General features: G+C 39.4%; 1 protein-coding gene across 1 annotated transcript; it reads left to right on the forward strand.

The window, feature by feature from the left end:
- Positions 1–15,476: 15,476 nt before the first annotated feature.
- diras1b (DIRAS family, GTP-binding RAS-like 1b) lies at positions 15,477–17,811 on the forward strand. Its single transcript, XM_055201693.2, has one exon. The coding sequence runs from the start codon at positions 15,477–15,479 to the stop codon at positions 16,071–16,073; it is 597 nt and encodes a 198-aa protein (XP_055057668.1). The 3' UTR covers positions 16,074–17,811.
- Positions 17,812–18,638: the final 827 nt, after the last annotated feature.

Here is an 18,638-nt window from a genome sequence, read left to right on the forward strand (position 1 = left end):
GGTTTTAAAGACTGGTGTAATAAGGGTGTCAGGTATTACCCCGGTGGTTTTGAGATTAGTCCACTTCTTCGCTCTCGGTAATCTATTGTGACAGGTCGGTCCCACTTCTGAGTCTCCCTACTATGTGGCTCATAGTAGGGAGACTCCTGCAACAGCTTACAGTAAGCAACACTGGCTTGGATTGCATAAGATGTTTTGTCTTCTGGTGCTTTACCAAAAGGCTTTGCTGGGCTGTGGGGCCTATAGGCACTGCTGATCAGAAGCAGAATGTATACCCATTTAGAAAACTAATGTTCCTTTGTCTCCACAACCTCCTGCGTGATTTAATGAGGGAATATAATGGTCCAAGTGTTTGCAGAGGAAAGCATGATATCGGATGCAAGTCTGTCTCGATGCGTTAACTCTATTATGTGTTTTTTTTTCTTAAGAATGAGAGATCAAGAAAAGGGACTGCCTTACAATGGTAAAGACTGCAATAATGCTTGAAAATAATGAAATTTTGATTAAATGATACTCATTTGAGTTTGATTAATTTGATTGAATTCGGACATACTAGATTTCCACCTACACTGTCAGAGAAAATTTACAAAAAAGGAACAAAGCTGTATCTTTACAGGTATACTAAACATAATATGAGGTTGTACCATTTTGGGTACATTACTGTACCTTAAGGATCTATTCCGTTAAGGTACAAAGTAGGGATGCACTGATAGGATTTTTTGGGCCGATACCGATTCCGATTCCGATTTAAACAGACGACTTCTGACCGATATTAAACACTTGTATACAATACTATACAGTTGGTCTATTAGCTAGTTTATTTCTGCATCAAATTATTTTTACTGAACATGGATTGGATCTAATTAACATTCAACTGACCAACATAATAAGAGAGGCACAAATTAAGCTAAAACAAATATAATAAGACAGCATGACAATCTTCAAAGGTGGTTTTTGCTATTCAGCATTTATTTAATTAACAACATCAACTAATTTTTTTACATATAATGGATTTCTTTATGTAGTTAATTAATAAACAATCGGTATCAGCCTTTCTCGTGCTATTGCCGATATGCCGATGGTTTCAAATTCATCAAAAATCAGCCGATAAATATCGGTGGCCGATACATCGGTGCATCACTAGTACACAGTTAACTGTTTGGTACCCTTAATTTAAAGGCGGAGTGCACAATTTCTGAAAAACACTTTGGAAAAAGGAGTCGGGCTGACTACCTGTCTTCTAACCGACATCGTTGCCTGGGTTGCGTATAGGGGCGGGTCTATCAAAAGAAGGTCCAGATTCTATTGGGGTAGGGGCGTGATTGTTTAGGTGATTTCAGATATCAACACTGACTTTCAAACATTGTGCACTCCGCCTTTAAGGTACACAGTTGGTTTTTAGGGGGCGTGTCCACTAGGGCTGTGCGATTTAGGGAAAAAATCTAATTGCGCCTTTTCTATCAGGAATTGCGATTGCGATTCGATTTGCGATTAAATTTTGTAGCAGATGCAATGTGCATCTGCGTCTTTAGATCGTTAGATCTTAATGATATTACTTATGGGTCTGGTGATTTAACTGTATTCTTATGTTTTTTTTTTGTTTTGTTTTTTTTGTGAAAATAAGGAAACAAAAACAAAGAAATTAAGAATATAATTAACACTTCTTATTGTATGAAATGTAAAATGATCTTTAGCTTGGACTAACACTGTAACAGTATTTAAAAAAGTGGGTTCATTATAGATGCAACTTTAACAACAATTTAAAATATTTAAATGGGTGACTGAGTTTTACTGAAAAGATTTGAATGCATGTTTGTTTGTTTTTGTAAACAACGAACTGTAATACTCAACTTCATAACTATCAAATCAAAATATAAAAAAGCTACATTTGGGATTTTTAAAATGAATATAAAATCCAAATGCGTTCAATGTCATGTCATTTCATTCAAGTGACATTAGCAACCCAGTAAAATGGTATTTTAGTTTGTTCTTAATAAGGAGCCAGGCTTGTAAGCATTGTTGGGCGTGTGTGTGTGTAAAACGCATCATCCGTTTTGAGAGACGCGGGCGTGAAGTCTTGCGATGCGGACTTGCGGAGCCGGAGACAGGCGGGAGTATTTAATAAGCATAGAGACACAGGCTGCGCGTGTGCGTCAAGTTTAAACACCTTGTCTGTTGTGGAAGACGCGCCCGAAAAGTATTGCAATGCGGACTTGCGGAGACAGGCGGGAGTATTTAATAAGCATAGAGACACAGGCTGCGCGTGTGCGTCAAGTTTAAACACCTTGTATGTTGTGGAAGACGCACGCGCAAAGTCTTGCAATAGGGAAACGGGCACGAGTATTTAACAAGCATTGAGAGACACAGGCTGCGCGCATGCTTTAAATTGAAACCCCTCATGTAGGAGAAGCGCTGTTTTGGTTGACGTGCCTCTCACGGAGAAAGCACAAACATACTTGCGCTCGCTCAATTGGTTAGACTGTCACAAAGCCTCCCTGCATATTTCTCAAATCGCATCATATCGCATCCTTTCGCGATTTGCTAATCGCAACGTTGCACATCGCGATTGCGGTTCGATTTCGATTAATCACCCAGCCCTAGTGTCCACCAAAGCATCTGAACGTTTGAATGTTTTTTTAGCTAAGCCACTGGTTGCTATGATACTTCTGTTTTGTTTACCAGTCGTGGTACGATGCACCGGTTGGTGGTTGTGGTATTTGTCCCGCCCCTTCTTCATTGTGATTGGACGGCTAAGTAAAAAGTGACATTGACGAGCTGAGCATTTCACCGAAAGTTTTTTCAACTTTGGGCGCAGCGCGGAAAATAAATGCCAGCTGCTGGCGTTTTTGAAAAGCATGGCACTTCCGTTGGAAAAAAACTAAAAACATACGCCGGGTACCACCGTAAATGCCTTTGTGTACACGCCCCCTCAGGGCATTATATTGTACCTCAAAAGGTACAGCATTTCAATGTGTTGTATACCCATGGGTACAAAAATGAACCTTTAAGGGTACCACCCCAGCGACAAAACATGTAAAGTTTTGTATTTTTTTGACAGTGTACTATCTGGTTTTTAATTCTGACATCATGTGCCGCTTCTGGGTCCAACCACTCACAGATGTCATAGAGAAAAATCACGGCTATAATAATACACTCGTATCATAATGAAAAACTACCAAAAACACCGATCCTATTTTTTTAATCTTCATAACAAAATTTAAGATGACCAGATATGGATTTATGGATGTGGATTTTTCATGAATTATTAATATATTGCTATCTTTGATTCTGGGAGCCTGAGTCGGCAGTTTACACGTGAGTTTATAAAAATTTTGTTTAATTGTGTGCTGGAAACGGTTTTCCTTACGTCATGACTTAGCAAGCGTATATAGACAATTTGAGAATTTTTTAAAGTAAACTCTGCAAAGAATCAATAACAACAAGAGTCCTTTTAGTGTAGTTTATTTTTGATAACAAGAAAAAAGTAGATTACATTAGTTCATATATTATAGCTAAAGCTTATAATATGTACTTGTCACTATGAAAAATGTGTACTGTGTGTATATGTATGGCGGTTTGTCCCGCCAGAGTAAGTTTAGCAACTAGTCAGACCATTAAACAAACAGAGACCGGAAGAAAAGTTACACCCAGACGCGTAACTGCGACAATGCACATGCACTGTGGAAGTAGGCAATTTCGGATGCAGCGCAGCCCACTGAAACAGGAAGTTAGGGTGGGGCATACTGAGTGGCTCCTCCCACTTTAAATAAATGCCAGAAGCATTCAGTTTACCACAAAGCCTAGAATCTGATGAGAAGCTGAAGTGCAGAATTTCATCAAAATCGATGATTCATATAAACGGAGGTGAGAGACTATACGTTTTAAATGCTTATTGCTCAGTTGGCAATATTTTGGACCACACTAGCTTATAGGTATGCATAAAGCTGGACGGTATATTGAGTTTTGGTAATATATTGATACTTTTTCCAGCCACATATGGGATGAGACAATACCGTCTATATCGTATATGACCCTCATTCTTTGCAAAAGAGGCTCTCCCAGAGATGAGGGTCTGAGGTCTGACTTAATCCAAGCAGCTTGCATGGTGTGCAGCATATTATCCAACAACTAGGAAAGCTTTGTTTCAATAAAAGTGATTGTGACATCTCACATGGCTTTGACTTTGTAGAAAATACAGGGATATTTATCGTAAATCACCATTGAATTTAGTTCAGTATCGCCAAGTCTCAATTAAAGCAACACGATGTAGTTTTTTTCCTTATTTCAGCAGTAGAACAACTCTTAAATGGACGAAATCTACTAAAGCTACAACCTAGCGGCTACAACCACACTCTGTAAGTTTCATGTATGGGTCAGAACCATAGACTGTACAAAAAATATGGACGTAGTGTCCGTGACGTCACCCATTGGTTTGTAAAGATCGTTTTTGAAGCTTAAAGTAGGCGTTGCCTGCCGCTGCAATCTTGGCCGCGCGTCACCGCGAATCACTTGCGGAAAACCGGAAATGGGTAAAAAGGCGGGACATAGGTGAAGCTGAGGTGGCTGGTTGCTGCAACAATGCCAGCCTTGCTCGATTCTAGCGACAGCAGTGGCAGTTCAACCATCACTAAGGTGGCCACGCCCTTAATTATGCAGAACTTTAAGGCTTAATATAATTTAAATGGATGAGTTACAAAAAAATTCACCCCACTCACGGTGGTCATGAAGGGCAAAATTAGCAATACAGACCAAAAACACTTTTTGTACCAGGCTGTAAACATATTATTTTCTACTGTAAAGTTGGGGATTTTTAACATGGTGGTCTATGGGAATTGACTCCCTTTTGGAGCCAGCCTCAAGCGGCCAGTCGTAAAATTGCAGTTTAAGTCACTTCCGTATTGGCTTCATCAGAGAGATCGGAAGGTTGCCCCTCGGTCAGAACACACAGCCCCGTCGATCCCCTGCCTGCGGAAAAACATAGTGGCTACTAAGTAACACAGGCTACTTTACCTGGTAGGTGATCACCAGTTCCATCAGCTTAGTCAACAAATTCACGTGTATTGCCTTGCACACGGGGAAGGTTATACAACAACGGTATTACAACACTGGGTACAGACAATTGCACTTATGAACCACATGGGGGAACTGAGCCATAGTTACATAGTTTTGCTTTAAGGCCACCATATTAAACTAAAAGCCTAAAAACTCTCATTTTGATAATGTTGTTTCAGATCCAAGTTGTCTGTCAGTGTGTTAGTACAAACACAAAGCCTCTTCAATGAACTGTAAAATATATCCCATCCTGTCAAGATAATCTGTGAATAGTAATCTCAAATCTATTTTGATGATATTCATGCACATTGTTCCTCCGCCTCATATCACAAGAGCTTTGCTTTGTGGTGTGGATGCACGCTGGCAGAGTTAAATCCCTTGAATTGGGTCAGTGGAAGTGCGTTCAGCAGGACAGACGAGGTAAAGCACAATGATTAGCCACTAAGCCCAGCCCACAGAGGAGCGATCTGTCTGACGGACCCATCGACTGGAAACACACTGATGTTTCTTGCAAGGCTGGCAGGGAGACAATTACACCACCGAACATTCATGGTAAGCTAAAACGCAACAGTGATGAACCAGTCAGCTGTAGCAGTCCATTTGTTTGGTTGAATTAATGAGATTGCAGTGATTCGGTTTTTTAAAATATATTAAATGTCTATTATTATTATTGTCACTTAGTTTAAATTTAAAAATGTTAGTTTTTTAAACAATATTCATGTTTTGAAATTTGTGTTTTTTTCCGAGTACCTATGAATTGTGATTTTGAGAAAATTTGACATTAATAATTAGTATTTAAAGGGATACTCACGCTCATGTTGTTTTAAACCTGTATGAGTTTTAATATTCTGTTGAGCACAAAAGATGTTTTGATAAACGATAGTAAGCACACACAGTTGACAGGACCCATTCATTACCAAAGTTGGAAAAGCAAATACTATGGAAGTAAGTGCGTAGTACATTTTCATTTTGGGAAAACTATAAGAAAACTCCGGCATCTTAGATTGATTAAGAGAATCTGATTGGACCGAACTAATCCGTGTTGAAGTGAGTGTTACATTTAGTGTGTTTTCTTCTCAGCAAAATTAAATGAGTAAGGTTGGGTTAATCCAGACATTTGGCGCGGGGATGTGGCAGATGGCAATGGGGTATTTTTAGGCTGTAGGCTTGCTCTCACTAAGAGTCAGAATTTTAACTGATGTGTACTGTACGTACTGTAACACCAATGCACACATCTGAAGTACACCTGTGGCATCGGGAAAACCCGGAGGATTTCTATGACAGTAATAATGTTTTGCTGTTGGAGTTTGGGAGATTTCCCAAGGGTAAAATCTATGCTTATGGGTTTGTGTGAAAATCTCAATGGAGATGAGACTTAAATGTATCTCAGGTTTGTTTTGTGTATTTTGTTAGGTGACACAACTGTTGACAGTCATTAAAATATATAGCGCTATTCATGTGGATAATATAACCCAGAGTCCGTTTAGTTTTGATGAGAAATGTTTATATTAAATCTCTAATTTGACTTTGTCAAATTTAAGCACAGTTTGAGACCTTGTTGAGATCTGTTTCAAAGACACATGGAAATGATGATGTCATTGATTTCTCATTGTAAGTGGTTTTGCTTTTAGATAAAAAATCTATTCCATTTTTACCTCTGTATGAATCTTCATTATTGCAAGTTTATCTTTAAAAAACCAACGCTCACTAGTGATTCAAGTCTTTCTGCTTTCTTTTTAATAAGCACCCATTGTTAAATTTTCCCTATTGTTGAGAAGTTTCAGAAAGTTTAATTTACAGAAACCTTATCCGCTTTGCTTTAATTTGCACCATGAAAGACAAGGATAAAACACAGAACCGAATCTAGCTTTCACCAGAGCTGTTTTTCCATTTCCAGCCTCTTCCTGTGTCTCATTAAGTCTCCCTCCCTCTTTATCCCTTTCTCTTTCAGTGTATGGCTACACAATCCAGCCCTTTTATCCAAGTCTGATTTCCCATAGCACTGACAGATGAATGGGTCCAGAAAGCCTCAGTTACACATGTGCGCACACAGCCAACTCTCTCATGGCCCCTGTGCACAAGTGAACACAAATATATACATACAGACATCTCTCCATCCTCTGTCAGCACCTCCAGTGTCAATTTTTGTATAGTATTCCCTTTATTCTGACTGTTGGTGTTGGTAAGGATATGATAAAAAAGGCATCATTTCTGTCCGAAAGCTGGTTTGAGTGATAAGGAGAAAGCAGACAGTATATTATACTGCAGAGCTTCTCAGTCAGATTAGAGCAGACTCAGGCTAATGGACCCGGCTTGATGGGCATCCTGTAGAATGCACTGCAGTGAGTCAAAGTCTCCCGTGCCAACCCGTCTATTGAAAAGAAACAAGCTATTTTAAGCTTATGTGCAGTTTTGCCTTTTTTATTGATCGAGAATGTGTTTTGTTTGTGAACATAATGCTTGTGATACTTAAATCTGTATATGTTTTCCTGATAATAAATGCGCACATTAAAAACGTTTTTATTAAATAAAAGTAGAGGCAATTAAAGATGTTACTACAAATATTGAAACGAAACTACGTTTAAGGCACAATATGAAGGATTTCACCACTAGAGGTCGCATTTTTAAAACAATAACAAAGGTAAAGTCTAAAGGGGGATCGCACACCGGATGTGCAGCTCAGCACCGTGTCGAGTCGCATCTAGGACAACTCAGAGGTTTTGTAAACCGGAAGTGCACATTAACTCTTTCCCCGCTATTGACGAGATAACTCGTCAATTAGGAGAAAACTCTCGCTCTCACATATTTGAGAGGTGATAAAAAGAGAACTAATGCAGGTAGGATGAAACGCTTTTCCTGGTTGAAAGCAGAGGGCCTTTCATTTGATACATTGTTTGTTTATATATTTAAAGAAGAACATTTTCTGGAAGGTATTAAACTTTTGTAAAAATCATGAAAAATGCTGGCTGGCAACTTTTTTTAAAAAACGCTGTTGGGGAAAGAGTTAAATAGCGCAAGCTTAGTCAAATAGCGTCTACTTCAAAATGCAAAATATACGTTAGCAGCCAATGTTAATCGCTAATGATTTGGGACAAATATGATGTTATTTAATATTAAACTATGTGAGTGGCGCTCTGTGGCAACTTCCTGAGTCAAAGCTGGGCGCCGCGGACAGGTGCCACCTGTCGGCGCCAGTGTGCATATACTCACAATAAACAATGTGTTCGATTTCTTTAGAATGGCACGGCGCTGAGCTGCACGTCCCGTGTGTGACCCCCTTAAGCCCCCCATACACCAAAGCTTTTGAATGCAGCTGAAAATGCCAACTGTGGAAGCTTGGCAGCTTTTCTTAAGCACTTTGGTGGTTATGATACGTCTCTTTTGTTTTTGTCGTTGGACGATGCGCTGGCTGTTTGCTGTGGTTAAAATTTAACTAGTACCAAATCGCAATAGGTCTTTTGGGGGCGTGTACACCAAAGCGCCTTTGGTTGCTATGATACTTCTTTTTTTCATTTTGTTTACCATTCGTTGTTCGATGCGCTGGTTGGTTGTTGTGGTATTTGCCCCGCCCGTCCTTCAATATATAAGCTAATGTGTTAGAATCAGGAAAAATGGGCAGGCACAAGGATCTGAGCGACTTTGACAAGGGCCAAATTATGATGGCTAGACGACTTGGTCGGAGCATCTCCAAAACTCTAGCTCCTGTGTGGTGTTCCCGGGCTGCAGTGGTCAGTAGCTATCAAAAGTGGCCCCAGTAAGGAAAAGTGGGAACCGGCGACAGGGTCATGGGAGGCTAAGGCTCATTGATGCACGTGGGGAGCAAAGGCTGGTCTGTGTGGTCCAATCCAACACACGAGCTACTGTAGCTGAAATAGTTGAAAAGTGAATGCTGGTTCTGATAGAACGGTCTATTGGAGTCCATGCCTCACGGCTGTTTTGGCAGTAAAAGGGGACCTACACAATATTAGGCAGGTGGTCATAATGTTATGGCTGATTGGTGTATATGCTGGCCTCAAGAAAAAAACGCTCCGGTGTACATAGACGTTTAATAACGTTATGAAAAATAGTCGAACGATTGGAGATGTTGTTTTCCCCATCCAGAAACATATGGAATGCGTTAATCATGTTCACAATTATTAATTATTATTTTACATTTTTCATTACCTGTATGTTTGATTACATTATTTTGTCATTGTAATGGATTAGTTGCAAGGAACAACAGCTGTGTGCTAGGTGCTGTATAACCACCCCATAGTTTCTACAAGTGGAAACCGAGGATAGCGTGGATATTACTTTACGTTATTTAAAGGCGCCATAGATTGTAAAACTGTATTTACCATATTGTGAGCCTCAAACACTATTATTTCCTTCTTTTTATGTAAACATTGTGCATGCAAAAGCCCGCTGGAAAACAGACCAATTTCAACATAGCACCAAGTGTGACATTACAGTCGGGATAAACACTTCAACATTTAACTGCAAAAACAAAGTTTTGACTGCTGAGTTAGCGCTATATGCTGACCTTTTGTGAGTAGATGTCAGTGAAAATAAATGATACACGAGTGAAACGAGCAAGATAACTAGAAAATGTCTTGCTGTGCTGTTGAGTGTCAGAATAGGAATGCAAAAAAAAGGTTGGCCTTCATTTTTATAAAATACCGTCATCAAAGACACCATTTGAAAGTAAATGTAGGTGTTTATGGCTGCAATAAGCCCTTAAACGGACAGATTGGAGTAATGAAATCATCTGGATATCTAATAATAATTAGTATAGAAAATAATTATAGAAGATGTCCTCTGTTCTGTTGAAGTCTGATCCCTCTATGTGTTTCTTATAGCGTTTTCATCATATATATATAAGATTTGAATGGGTTATACTGAAAAATCAATAATATCACCATTTATTAAATACTTCATAGTTTTCTATTATTTCTTTTTACCATATATCTTAGCTTATGCGTTCTTCCTCTGTTCTAAAATGATGATGTTTAAATACTTAATAAATATAGCACACACATGATGTAAAGTGTTATTAATATATAAACAGGCCTATTTATATTAATTTGTAAACATAATAGTTTTATAGTAGTTTTATAACAAACACGTAGGCTATAAATATAAGGAAGAAATAATAGAAAACAGGAAAAGGATGAAATATTTAATAAATGGTATTATATAAAATACATGAGAGGATTCATACAGTAAAAAATAATTGATTTACCAATAAAGAACAATACATGCACACATATCAGCAGCCAAGGCATTTAAACTTTTAATTTATCTAAAAAATAAACGTAACGTGATGAAAACGTTATAAGAAACATTACACTAAAGGGAAACATAGGGGAAACAGACTTGTCTTGGACAGAACACCGGATCCATAAAAATCAACGTTTAACGCTAAAACACTTCACACCGCTACTGCAGAGCAGTCACTTTCTGCCACCAGTTGGGCTCCGCCCACAAAAAAAGTCATTTGCAAACATGCAAAAGGTCTATATGCTAGCGTTTAAGCTAAAGTTCTACTATTGACGTTATAGTTACGTTTTGCAGGTCCATACTGAAAACACACAAATAAACTTAACACTCAGAAACGTCCATTTCCAATCTCCAAACAATTGGTTGCTACTCAAAATGAGCCTCACTGTAAAACAGCCAATCAAAGCAGAGCTCAACAGTATTATTCAAGAATCTTCCAAATAAGGTAATAACAGCCGATTTCATTCTAAAGAAAAAACCTAGGGTTGTAAATGGACATGTAAACTATCTCTGGATAAAGTCACATACTTTCTATGTAGATATCAGGAACAATTTAATAAATCGTATCAATGCATTCTTTGGCACCTTTAAAATTAGAATTTCTCTGGATTTTCAAATTCTTGAAAACCTTTGGGATAATGTAAGTACACAGTTGCATGAAATACACCACACTGTGTAAGTGTTTTTTAAATATTTGATTTTATTACAAAAAGTATATGTACTCATGTATAAAAGACGATTATATTTGTCAATTTTTATTTGTATTGTGACTTTAAGTCATATGATGTCTAAATGACAATATCTGTGAAATTATAATAATTATGATAAGCTTACTGTTGCAAATTAGGAAACAGTTTGTACACTGTTTTATGAACTTGCTCAATAACAGATGTTTTTTCATTTTTAACCTAAAACGGTTATGGATTGCAGCTTTAAGTATAGTCAGGAATAATTATTCTCCAAGCACTACACAATTTGCTAATGTTATCATTAAGGAACCAGAGTCATTACATTGGCTACGCCGGAGTGTGTGGTTAGCAAACAGAAACAGCCGTGTACTGATTCCCACTCATCCATTTACTGTGATTGTTTAAGAGGAAGTGGCACGGTGCCCATACTATTCAGCAAACATTACCCTTTGAATCCTAATGTCAGAGTGATTTACACTATTCCACATAAACTTTGTTAAAAGCAAGGTCATTCCTAAATCTAGCCGCATCAGCACATTGCTGTGAGAGGGCTCGGAGAACCTTGAATGAGGGACATGCATTACAATCTCTAGTCATGCCAACTTTAGTCTATAATAGAGTTTGGCTGGAATAGCGAGACACAGTAACTGCAGTAATATGTTCAAAAGATCGCCAGCCCTTAAATCAAGGATTTAAATAGATAACGCGGCATTCCGAGGATGATTGACATCAGTCACAAACACAAGCATGTGCGACTCCTAAGGAGAGGCGAGACGAAGTAGCAGCCTGTCAGAGGTCTGAAATCCACAGACACAGGCATTGATCATAGGCTCAGTGTCCTCTGTTCATTGATTCGACAGCACACTGGGTGTGAGGGAAAGGGTAGGAGGCACCAGGGCTCCTCTGAGATGAGAGGTCGACTGCTGTCCGGATTGATGCACCCTGCCAAGCGTGTCGCTGCGCTTTAAGCCCACAGTGCAAGTACCCTGGTGTCACACGCAGTGTATACAGCAGCTCTTTAAAACATGGCTATTAAACAAGATCTGTATTTTTGGAGAAGCCAGCTTTAAAGGTGCCAGCTTTAAAGGTGCTGTTTTTTCCGGTGTTTTCGAAGCTTTGATTGTGTTTACGGTGCGGGATATAAAATGTGTTCATGTTTCCTGTTAGAAAAAATGTTTCATCCTTCCTTTATATGTTCTCTTTTTATCACCTCTCAAATATGAGTAGGTTTCTTCAAAAACACCACAAAAAGCTGAGATAATTGATCAAAACATACACAGAGTTTGAACTGTTTTACCTAAGGGGTTTCTTTTGGGTTTTTATAAGTTTGGTTAGAGCGCCACCTGGTGGGTAATAGCGGAAATATGAATTGCCAGAAAAACTCGTAATTCGCAGGGAAGCGTTTTTCTTTATTGATGTGTTAACTCGTCAATGGCGAGGAAAGAGTTAATATGCGATGCATTGATCACTTATGCTACATACACACCAAACGCAGGGCGTCACATTAAGCCCAATTTATAGTCGTGCGTAAGTTCTACGCCGTAGCTACGGTGTAGGTTATCCGTAGCCTGTGCGTAGCTCTTCGTAGCCTGACGTGCACCTCGCAGAATTTTTAACAGCACGTCAGTTCTATGCGGACCACAAGCGCTGTGATTGGTCCACCAGAACCCCTCCCGTCAGGTAAAAAAACGCGTCATAGGTATTTCCATTTGCGACGGTGAAAACAAAGATGAGCCAAGTTGAGGAGTGATTTAACTTGAACTGCAACAAAAGTCACTGTTTATTTACTTCCATCGCTGCTGGTCTTCTCAAATCATATACACAACAAGTTGCTGTTTCTTCGTTTGTGGGTTAACTTGCCAAGCTGCTTCTTCTCTGACGGCCATCCTACTACTGTGGTCACACGCGTGGATACTGCCTGCCAGTGGTTTGCATGTGTGTTTGCACGTCGACGCGGACGATGACGCAAAAGTATAAATAAAACCAACGCGGAACCTATGCCATCGCGGCTACGCCGTAGGACCTACGCACAACTATAACGAGCCCTTTACTCGCTCTAGATTACTCGCTGGATTTAACTTCGTGTCATGCAAGTTTTCCGCTCGAGTTTAATATTTTCAACTTGGGCGAAGAGACATATTAGGTGTAAATAGCGCGTGTTTTCGCGGCAATTGCGGCGCCCATATTGCGTCATTCGCATCGCCCCTCGCGAGGACACGTCTGATCGTGTCTTTGCATTGACTTTGTATGTAATCTACTTTAGTCTAAATTTGTAGTGCCGCATCTAGCAGTGAGATTGTGAATTGCAACTACGCCTCACTTCACAGCTCACCACTCTCTTTCAAAACGCATAGAGAAGCTACGATAGCCACAGGAAAAAACATGTCATCGTCTAATGCTGCGTTTAGAGCAGACGCGGTAGAGGCGTCAAGCGGGAGTGATTTCAATGTTAAGTCAATGTGAAGACGCGTTGACATGCGTCTGGAGGTCTCGCTGCACGAATGAGGCATGTAGTGCGGCGCGGTAGACGCGATTCCGCCTTATTCGCGCGAATTACACGCGGCAAACGCGCAAGTTGAAAAATTTACTAATTAGGAGCTTGCTTTAGTAGTGACGTGATTACAAGAAGCGAGCGGAGTCGCAGAGTCCCATGACACGAATTTCTGCATGAATGTCTCAATGACTAGAATTTCACGCGCGAATGAAGCGAGTAAACTCAAACTGTTCAAGTGGCTAGAATTTAAGCTTAGAATTTCTTCTCTTTACTTACATTGGAGGGGTAAGTCCAAGGAGGCTTCCATGTCGTTTAGCCATATTGAAAAACTATAATAGCAGAGAGGGACAAAAAGCACTAGCCTGCCGCAACGCGTTTCCACAACGCGTTTTCGTTCAGAACATGTGAACTAGCTAAAACGGACAAGGAGATCAGTGAGTACATAACGAATACAGTAGTTGCAACTCGCATTTGGAAAAGCGAGGCGCTAGAGAGCACTATTCGTTTGAATGCAAAATACAATTTCACCACTAGATGGGGGAAAATCCTACTTATTTTCCCTTTAATTAGACAAGAATCCCTCCCAACATGTTATGTACTATATTAAATATATTAATTGAACCTATAAAAGGACAATCATGTCTGGGACATTCAGAAAAATACAGTAGAATACTGATTTACATTTTGCTGGAGGTTCAGCAGGAATCCTAAATAATATCGATGAATCAGACGCGGCACTGGGTTCATTCTCCAGCTATCTGCTCAGTGTGAAATGAAGCTATTGATCTCTGAAGTTGAAATGGGTGTAAAGCCTGGAAATTGTGTCCTGGCTTGTTTTTGCATAATCCATATGCAATTCACCGTGTGTTTAAAGTTCCTGGCTCTCTGACATTGACAAATACGGTCTGTGTCTCGGGTTAATGAATGTATGGTTGAGTTTGATCATGCCGTGAAAAGAAATGCAGCCACCTGCGCACCAGTGACCACACAAATGCACAAATACAAAGGCCGTAACAAACGTGCATAACAAAAGTAAATGCTTGCAGATCAATCAACGGGGTCTAATGATGAATCCATGACAATGCATTGTCAGAAAAAATGGTCAAAACATGCCCCAAGCTGTCAATAGGAGAATTCCCCTTTAAAAAGGTCCTAATATGTACCATTTAGGAACCGATATGTATACATTGGTATGAATATGTACCTTTGACATACTAGGAACTGTAAATGTGTACTTTTTAAAAGGGTACCAAACCAGTGACAGCTCATATAAGCATCTATACGAGCTTGTTGAAAGTCTAATTTAAAAAAGTCTCATTTGCTTAACTCACAGACAGATACAAACACTCGTGATAGTGTGTTCAGTGTGACTGTTTTGGCTCAGCGACAGTAAATAATGCACTGCTGTAAACTTCATCACAAAAAAGAGTATCTGATGGCGATGCACAGATACATCATGATGGGTTGCGCTGCGATTTCATAATGGCAAGACGGATGACAAGGCTCATATCTCTTTCTTTTGAAAAGCCACTTGAGTCCTGTCTAGAAGCAAAAATGTCTACTCATACTTCATGTCGGTTTGAATAACAGAGTTAAATACCCAATGAATAGATTATGAGCATGTTAAGCATTAAGTGCATGTTGGATTTTAATGGGTCTTGCAATTCGAGACGCTTCATTCGTGAATTAGCCGATAAAATAAAGTAACTAAATGTAAGTTTGGGAAGAACATGCCCATCTAAACTTGATTTATTGCCAGGATATAAAAGCAGCCTCTTCATATTGGTGTCTGGTCTTTTTGCATCCCTCCCTCCCCTTTCGCCTATATAATCGTCAGTAGTAGTGCAGGAGGTTTGGGTATCCTCCATAATGTTGACTGGGTGCATTCGTGAAATGCAAGATTAAACTATCATCGGAAGTGCAATCCTCAAATATTTCATTTTTATTTTTATCAGGTCTAAAAAGTGAGTGGAAAGCCCAAGATGCCTGAGCAAAGCAACGACTACCGTGTGGTGGTGTTTGGAGCAGGCGGCGTTGGAAAAAGCTCACTGGTGCTTCGCTTTGTAAAAGGCACTTTCCGGGACACCTACATCCCGACGGTGGAGGACACGTACCGTCAGGTGATCAGCTGCGACAAGAGCGTCTGCACCCTGCAGATCACGGACACGACCGGCAGCCACCAGTTCCCTGCCATGCAGCGTCTGTCCATCTCCAAGGGTCACGCCTTCATCCTGGTCTACTCCATCACCAGCAAGCAGTCCCTGGAGGAATTGAAGCCCATCTACCAGCAGATCCTCGCTATCAAGGGCACCGTGGAGAACATCCCCATCATGCTCGTGGGAAACAAGAGCGACGAGACTCAGCGCGAGGTGAAGACGGACGACGGCGAGGCCCAGGCCAAGATCTGGAAGTGCGCTTTCATGGAGACCTCGGCTAAGACCAACCACAACGTCACCGAGCTTTTCCAGGAGCTGCTCAACCTGGAGAAGAAGAGAAACATGAGTTTGAACATCGACGGCAAGCGGTCCGGGAAGCAAAGCAGGGCCGACAAGCTGAAGGGGAAATGCAGCGTCATGTAGACTGCTGGATGGAGACGTGGGGAGATAACGCTGAGATGGAGTGATAGCGTGACAAAGGAACTGGAGATAATGTTATTAAACGTTTCATGCTTATTTCCTGCAGACACCTTAGATTTCATCCTGCTCCATCAGTCTTGGCCTTAACAACAGCGGCCGATTCATATTGCATTGGGTGTTTCTCGTTTACTGTTTATATTCACATCAAGAGAATGCTGAGAAACATCGAGTTTCAGCAAATGCAATAGCCTTTAAAAAAGCCCCTTCGAGCTCACAATGCAACCATTTTGCATTTTTTTTTGTTTTATTAGATAGTTGCAAAAAACAACATTGGGGTTTGGCTTTATAATGCCGGAGAGGTGTTAGCCAAACATAAGAGTCAGACATTATTTTGCATAATGTATGTAGCAACTAATGTGAGCCTATAGCTGTGAATGAAGGCTTACATTGTGTTATTCACAAGTTTTTATTATTATTTATTACTTTTAATGCTATATACCAGGTTGAAAAATAGTGTTGGTTTATGTAACAATATTGAAAAATTTAGACTGCATTCCCTTTAATAATGTTGTGTATAAGCTACTTTGGTTTGTTTTTATGATAACATTTTGATTATTTTTGCATGGTGTCTTATATAAGGACAGACAATATTTAAGACAATCATTTGTTAAACAACAAATTGACGGAGATATTACTCCATCTAAGATGCTCTTCAAAACATTTCAATCTTAACATCTAAATAGATCATTCAGATTTCATGCACACATGCTCAGCAGCTAATTTGCATAGCTTCCCCAAATTGAGACACTTCTGAATTCACTGAAGTGAACCATCTTGATTTTCATGAGATGAACTGCTAATCTTCTCCACAAGTGCGATTGAGACAATAGCAGATCTGGCACTTACAAGAATGAATTTGCGAGAGGTCTCTATTAGCACGGTGGATGACAGCAAGAAGCCCTGATTTGCATGGTTTTCCTTGAAGTATTCCGGATTTTCTCGCAGGCAGCTTTTCCAATACAAGCATTTCTTAATCTTTTATTGGAGATCGTACACTCTATAAAAAATTCCATAGAAATTGCAGTCTTGCTTGCAGCTGGTTGCCGGTGGCTTACCGTAGATTTGGATGTACACTGTAAAATATTTGCTGTAATTATGCAGCTGGTTGCCAGTAACTTACTGTAGAAGATAAAGACTGAAAATGTTTCATGTTCATTTAACTTTGAACGAACTGTTGCCAGTAAATAACATAAACGTAAAATCTACAGTAAGTTACTGGCAGCTAGTTGCCAGTAATACCAAGTAATGCCGTAATTTCTACAGAAATTTTTTACAGTGTATGTCATTTATTGTCAACATTTTGTTCAAGGTTAAATGAACATTGAATGTTTACAGGTCTTTGTCTTTACAGAGTAAAACTGAAATAACAGCATCAAGCAAAGCATTCTGGGAAACCAAATCTGAAGCAAAAAACTGAAAAAGGTTGATGATGATTTCTGGTTGCCAGAATGCTTGCATGAGGCTGTTATTGTATGGTTTTATTCTGTGGAGATAGAGACTTGTTAATATTTAACATTTATTTATTTTTGAACAAACTCTTGCCAGTACACTGTAAACACATTGTGTGTGTCATGCCATTTAACACGTTATTTCATGTTAAAATAAATGAAAGGGACAACACAAGTTGTGTTAAAAACAGTGATGGGAGTAACGAGTTACAAAGTAATTCCACTACTTTTAGCGGTAACGAGCATGTAACAAAGTTTTTTTTTAAATCAATTACAATTACTGAAATTTAAATGAGTTTATTACTCGCATTACTTTGTGTAAAATGAACACTTGCAGACAAGACATTTCTGATCTAATGTCGCAGGACCATTTAAATCTACGGTGAGTTGCCGGCGGCCAGCTGCAGGTGACACTGTAATTTCTACGGAATTTTTTTTACAAAATTGCTGGGTTGTTTTAACCCATTGTTGGGTCAAATATAAACATTTTGTTTGGGTTTGACACTTTTTGATGAAGTGCTGGGTTGAAAATAAGACATTCTTAGAATGTAGACATAGAGTAGATGTAATACGGTGATCTAAGATGTTTTGTCCTTGAAATACTTGGAAAAACACAAACACCAACAGCTTTCAGTTCTGCAAATCAGCCTTGAAATAAGAAACCATTGGGTTTTTAAAAAGGCCTTTGGTTATAAAGTATATTCTATTTATTTAACCAGGTGATTGCCTTGTACAAATATGAATGGCATTGCAAATGCGCCACTTTAATGCGCCTTCAGGTCGTGTATCACGACACTAAGTAAATATAGTACAGACAGCATTGTGTTATCCTCTCTGGGCTGCGAACAAAGTTACGATTTGTAAATGAACAGGGTATGGGACGTGTGTAGAAGAAACACCTGCTACTCAGAAATGCCATTTAATAGTTCATAATATAATTTTAATTGTATTGCCCTCTCTCCACGGTTTGTTTATTCTGTTACGGAATAACTACGCTGATGTGCAGCATATTTAAGAGATCCGGATGTAAAACAATGGGTCTCATTAACTAAGCATGCGT

Source organism: Misgurnus anguillicaudatus, chromosome 2 (assembly GCF_027580225.2).
Source record: "Misgurnus anguillicaudatus chromosome 2, ASM2758022v2, whole genome shotgun sequence".
Lineage (NCBI taxonomy): Eukaryota > Metazoa > Chordata > Actinopteri > Cypriniformes > Cobitidae > Misgurnus > Misgurnus anguillicaudatus.

What these genes read in the sequence shown, in the direction of transcription:
- diras1b (XM_055201693.2), top strand. Translation starts at nt 15,477, where the DNA reads ATGCCTGAGCAAAGCAACGACTACCGTGTGGTGGTGTTTGGAGCAGGC.